The sequence below is a fragment of the Chrysochloris asiatica genome, unplaced genomic scaffold (assembly GCF_000296735.1).
Source record: "Chrysochloris asiatica unplaced genomic scaffold, ChrAsi1.0 scaffold00008, whole genome shotgun sequence".
Lineage (NCBI taxonomy): Eukaryota > Metazoa > Chordata > Mammalia > Afrosoricida > Chrysochloridae > Chrysochloris > Chrysochloris asiatica.
Window position 1 is genome coordinate 16,741,234 of NW_006408526.1, and position 6,659 is coordinate 16,747,892.

At 43.5% G+C, this 6,659-nt stretch overlaps 1 protein-coding gene across 1 annotated transcript in view; it reads right to left on the reverse strand.

The window, feature by feature from the left end:
• The window catches only part of SLC35F2 (solute carrier family 35, member F2), a 59,962-nt gene extending 53,779 nt beyond the window's left edge, over window positions 1-6,183 (reverse strand). The window contains exon 1 of the mRNA XM_006833797.1: window positions 6,074-6,183. Within this exon, the coding sequence (XP_006833860.1) occupies window positions 6,074-6,183 (110 nt within the window). The remainder of the gene's footprint in view (window positions 1-6,073) is intronic.
• Window positions 6,184-6,659: the final 476 nt, after the last annotated feature.

The following is a 6,659-nucleotide window of genomic DNA, read 5'->3' on the forward strand; positions in this document are numbered from 1 at the left end:
GGCTCGATGGCACCTAAAAACAACAACACAATTTATAGAAGGAGCTCTGGTAGTGTAGTGGTTAGGATTTGGGCTGCTACCCTCAAGGTTCCATGGGAGAAAGATTAGGCTTTCTGCTCCTTTAAAGATTGATTGCTGTTAATTGCTGTCGAGTGAATTCCGACCCATAGTGACCCTGTATAGGGTTTCTGAGGAGGAGCAGCTGGTGAGCTTGAACCACCAACCTTGCTGTTCAAACAGCTTTCCAGTCTGGCGCATTAACCCACAGTGCCACATCAGGTCTTGGAATCCCTATACAGGGTCACTATAAATCAGAATTGACTCTACGGCATACCACCACCATCACCACCACAATTCTTAAAGCTACAACCTACATGCCTGGATAGCCCTCCCTCTCCTGGTTTACATGAAAAATTATTATTCATGCATCAAGACCCCAGTCATCTTCTCTCTCAAACTCTCTATCCCTGTTGTTGTTGTTAAGTGCCAACTCATAGCAACTCTGTATAGGGTTTCCAAGGAGGGGCTGGAGGGTTTGAACCACCTACCTTGCAGTTCAAATTAACCTTGTGGTCCAGTGCATTACCCCGTAGCGCCACACCAGGACTTTCTAATCCTTCTCCACCCCAATATACTTGATCTCTGCCCTCCTTGGAGCATTGCTGTACTCTGTACTCACTTCTACAGCGCTTATCATAGCTTCTTACCACAATTTGATTATGAGCTTTCTTACACCAGGAATTAAATCCTATTCATCTTTATAGCCCCAAAGTCTAGAACCTAAAACATTACAGATGCTCAAGTTTGGTGAAAGAAAGAATGAATGAATAAACACACATCCAACATTGTGCTAACACATGCATCTTTTTAAAACTATGCTTATTTATATGCTAACAAAAGAATATGACAAAATCAATATCCTCAAAAAGCATTTATTCAATGGGGAAAAGAAATAAATATATAAAATAATCGTCAAAGCTTTAAACTAGAGATACAAACTTGATAGTTGTTATAAGAAACATAGTGTTTTGTTGTTTTTTTTCATGTATGAATTAACTTAGACTGTAAACTGCTTGATGTTTTGTTAGGTGTATTGAGGTTGGTTCCAACTTGTAGCAACCTTATGCACAACATAAGGAAACTCTGCCCAATCCTGAGCCATCCTCACAATTGTTATCTTTGAACTCATTGTTGCTGAACCTCTACTTTAACAAGCATGATATTATTTCCAGGAACTGGTGTCTTCCAATAACATTGTTGTTGCTGTTGTTAAGTGCCATAGAGTTGGTTCCTAACCATAGCGACCCTATGTAGGGTTTCCAAGGAGCAGCTTGTGAGCTTTAAACACCAACCTTGTAGCTCAAACCGACTTCACAGTCGAGCACATTAGTCTACATACAGCACCACACCAGGATTCTGCCCAATAACATTGCTGATGTACAACTGAAAAACCTCAGTCCTGGAAAACCATGATCTCCCATTATAGTATCTGTCCTTTGAGTTGATAGCAAAAAATGGCATAGTCAAAACTATGAGCAGAGTCTGCTTGAGAACAGATGGTACTCATTATAAATACTTGGCACATAGTAAGTGCTCAATAGACTTGGATAAAATGAGTGATCTGATATTTCCAATCATAGGGGAAAGCTGTCTGTACCCGAAGGGAGACAAGTATTTCAAAAATTAAAGTTACCTAGAATATACTTCTGTTCCTATAATAGTGAAGAAAGAACTAGCTCTAGTTTCCAAACTTTCTCCCATTCTTGCCCCTTTTTAATTAAAAGAAAAGAACTGTGTGGTTATAAACTATCCCTCTACATCCTTATCCATATGGTTCCCTGGCCCTGGTTTGGGACTGAAAGCCCTGAACTCAAACCTGAGAGATGAGTTTAATACTAAGAGTTCAAAATATTAAGTACTGGGAATACTGATAGCTGATAAGTTGTATTTTTCTGGTGATTGGGTCAGATGGGAAGAAATCGTAAAACAAAATCCAAGTGCCTAGACAATCCAAGTACCTGGGATTGAAGACTTTAATGAACAAAATGACTCAACCAACTAAGAGTTTAATACTGAGAGTTCAAAATATTAAGTACAGGGAATACTGATAGCTGATAAGTTGTATTTTTCTGGTGATTGGGTCAGATGGGAAGAAATCGTAAAACAAAATCCAAGTGCCTAGACAATCCAAGTACCTGGGATTGAAGACTTTACTGAACAAAATGACTCAACCAACTAAAAGCACTCCATCCCAGAATCCTCAAACAAAGATCAGTCAGAAAAGAGGATAGGAAATGAATGGAAAGGAAGTCTCAAGAACCATCTCATACTCATTCACTCATTCATTCATTCATTCTTCACTCAGCCGTGTGTGTGCTAAGCCTACAGAAGAGACAAAAATAAGAGAAAAACAAACAAACAAACATGATTCCTACTGCTAAGGAATTCAGTTACTCAAGGACATAAGATGTCCGCAAGTAGCTATCACACAGGAAGAACGCAAAAAGCAAGGCTTCAAACCGGTTCTACCCGATTCACTCAAGGCCCACAAGCAAAACCAGAACAGACTTGAATTTGTAAAATGTTGGTATACCGGAATGATAATCCAAGTGGGAAAAATTACAGATGGACACCCTGCTGGAAACTTACTCTCCCACTTATAAGAGCAGCATGTGAGATGCATAGCAACCAAATCTTTTTATTGGTAAAAACAAAACAAAGGTCTGTGGCAGTAGAGGCTTTGAATGTGTGTCGCTTTCCACAATCTGGCAATAATCCAGTCTCCCACATCCGGTTTCTGAAAGGGCTCATATGCCTCTTCCAAGTCTCCCATTCCAGGCCTCCAACCTGCAATTTTTCCTGTTCTGATATTTGTTCCAATACACCTACCTACATTTTACAAATTTTGTTCCAATAATGCGTCATCAGCCATAACCACATCAGTTTGAACCAGTTCTGTTGTTGTTGTTAAGTGCCATTGAGTCAGTTATGACTCATAGTGAGGACCCTGGAGAGGGTTTCCGAAAAGTGACTGGTGGGTTTAAACTGCTCTGTGCTTATCCTGCAGTGCCTTGCCAGGACCCCAGTTCTAAGCCCTGGTAAAAGGTAGCAAAACCAAAAGAAGCGAACTGGTTGACATCTAGTTAATTCCGACTCACCTACTCCATGTGTGCAGACTGGAACTGCACTCCATGAGGTTTTCAAGGCTATGATATTTTGGAAACAGATTGTTATGACTTTCTTTTTCAAGACACCTCTGGGTGACTTCAAACTCCCAACTTTTTAGTTAGTAGTCAAGTGTTTAGTGTCCTGATGTGGTGCTGTAGGATAAGTACTGGACTGCTAATCACAGGTTAGCAGTTGAAACACGCCAGGGCCTCCGTAGAAACCCTATACAGGGTTGCTATGAGTCGGAACGAATTCAGTGACACTAAACAACATGGCAATAACAATCTGTTAGGTGGAGTCTGATGTGGCACTGTAGAATAAGCACTGGTCTGCTAACCACAAGGTCGGTAGTTCAAACCCACCAGCAGCTCCTCAGAAACCCTATACAGGGTCGCTCTGAGTCAGCACTGAACAATCTTTGCTACATCTTGCTAAACTGTCATTTGTCTGCCCCATCCTTGCATCTCTTGCATCTCCCAGAGTAATCACCACAGCTGCCTGTCACCCAGGAATGGAGCTAACCAGTACTGAGCACTACCAGGAACCAGGCTCAATCTGCCCATTCTTGTATATTCATCCACTGACTCCTCACCCAACTCTACAGGTAGTTTACGTACAGTCATTAAACCCATTTTACAAATAAGAAAACTGGGGTGCTGAGAAGTTTAAGTAGCTTGCCCAAAACCACCTGGCTGATAAGAGGCATAGTGAGGATTTGAGTCCAAAATCTATGTCCTTAGCTATTACACTAGACTGCCTCTCAGCTGAGAACTTGCAGTTAAATTTACCAGGATGGTACAAGGCAACTTCCCCCTTAACACATGCATCTTTTAAAAATTATGCTTATTTATATGATGAAAATGTATATAACTTTATTGATCTAGTTTTGAAAATAGTATGGCTTTTCAGAACATAACTTTCAGTCTTGAAAGGGGAATTCACTTTGTTAATATGAAAGAAATCAAAGTCTAGTTGATGATATGCTAGTGACCAGTAGTGGTTGAGGTGCAGTTAGGGTCAGGCATGCAGGGGCCATGCGTTACAAGTTATATGGCCTTAGGCAGATTGCTTAGCCTTCTTTGTTTTTATACAGTGTGTATAATGGCTCTTATACAGTATATATGCATATATGTATATATATTGTATAACTGTATATGTATATAATGTATAGTATGTATGTATACTGTATAATTATATACTGTATAATATTATATATACATATTATACAGTACATATGTATAATGGCGTTTACACATTGTGTAAGCGGCTCTGGTAGCATGATGCTGACCTCAAGGTCGGCAGTTCGAAACTACCAGGGGTTCCACAGGAAAAAGATGAGGCTTTGCACTCCCGTAAAGATTTACAGACTCAGAAATCATATACAGGGTCACTATGAGTCGGAACTGACTCCACGGCAGAGAACCATAATAGTAGTGTAGTGGGTTACGCTACCAGCCACTCCCTGGAAACCCTACAGAGGGTAGCTATGAGTAGGCCAGGATGGCCAAACTTCGTCGCTCATACTTCGGACATATTGTCAGGAGTGACCAGTCGCTGGAGAAGGATATCATGTTTGGTAGGATGGAGGGTCAGAGAGAAAGAGGACGACCCCCAGCGAGATAGATTGACAAAGTGGCAGCATCAATGGGCTCAAGCGTGGCAAAGATAGTGAGGTTGGCCCAGGATCGGGCAATGTTTCGTTCTGCTGTGAATAAGGTCGCTATGAGTCGGTACCGACTTGATGGCACCTAACAACAACAACAACATGAGTAGGAACCGACAGCACTCAATAACAAATCATAAAACGGATGAGATTATCCACATACATTGCTAAGTACAGTATCTAACAGAGTAAATACCCAGTAAACCCAGTAAATGTTGACTTTGATTATTTTAAGGAGACTAGTGGCACAGTGTTTTAAAAACACTAGGCCGTGCAACAGATTAGTTGTACTGTTCGAAGCTTTCAGTCACTTCTGAAATTAAGATGTGGCGGTATGCTTCCCTAAAGATTTACAACCTTGAAAACTCAATGGGGTATTTCTATGTCCTGTAGGATCGCCACGAGTCTGAATGGACTCTCTACAGCAATGAATTTGGGTTGGGTTCATTATTTTAGATCCAGAGGTACCTTTGTTTCTCGAATTAAAATTCCCCCAGTAATCACAGAATTTTTTTCTGATCCCAGATTCGCTACCAAGCACCTTTCTCCTACTTCCAACAGAGGGAAGTGACACAAGAGACAGGGAGGTCTGAATCCGTCCCAGAGGTGGCCATGTCGCCTGCACTGCCGGCTCAGATTGAGGAAGGAAGCAGACAGACCCTAAACTCCCTCCCGGCTGCAGAATAAAACTTAACCCAGATTTCTCACTTGGGTGAACTCATCTGTAAGTGGAGGATCTGCCAGCCCCGTCTGACGGGCTCATCAGCCCAAGGAATGCAGGCGCCAACGCCAGGAAATGAAGCTCACCCACCTGTCAAGCCCCAGGGAGACGTGCCCCTCCTTCACAGGATCCCTGGGGACGTGGTCCCCTCCCCGTTTCAGCGGCACCGAGGGCCGACCGAACAAAGCAATTATTCCCAAAACCGCCTGGCTGATAAAGTGGATTTCCCACCTGTAATGAAATACATTCCCACGGATGAATTTCCCAGATGTAATGAAATATGTTCCCACGATTTCTAAGAGCGAGTGAGGTATGAGCGGGACCTCCAGTCCCTGGCACATTCGCATCGTGAAGGCCCAAGAAGCACAACATCCCTATTTAACAGCCTGAACCAACACCAAAATCCTTGGGTGCAGCAGCCACCTTTGCCTCCCTCCGAACACACGTGCGAGCCGCATCGCCATCCGTAGCGCCCGGGCTCTGCTCCCTGGTTCCCGCCGCCCCGCGCTGCTTCCACTCACCAGGTGAAGAGTTTGTCTTTCATCCTGCGCAAGAGGCTAACGAACGCCTCCGCCGCTCCCAGCACAAGGGGTTGCGAGGCGCCGGGCCCCTCCGGCGAAGCGGCCTCCATGGGGTCCCCTGCACTGCTCCGGGTCACACAATCCCTCCCAAAGTGCCGGGCCCGGAAGACAGGAGGCGGTGCCTGTGCGACCGGCGGGGGCTCCACTCCTTTGCTCCAGTCTTACTCCTTCGTCTGCCGAGCTCCTCCAGCAGCAAATCATTAACAGTCAAGCCCTTGGGGCCAGACGATACATTTGCAGATTACAAAAAAAGAAAGGGTACTTTTTTCCTTGCCCTTGGCAATCCAGCCTCTGAGTTGGGTGATACCCAGTATGCATTTCAGGTTTTTATGATTCCTTTTTTAGAATCAGCAAATGAAGTGATAGGAAGTTATCAGGATTGATTCCGTAGGGGTGTTCTAATAACCTAAGAAGCAATAAATTAGGAACTGTCTGAACTTTGCTAACTTGGAAAGGACCCGCTGACTCCTCCCCTTACAGCTCAATCTTCCTCCCTCAGGTTGATTTCTGAAAGAGCCCGTCTAAA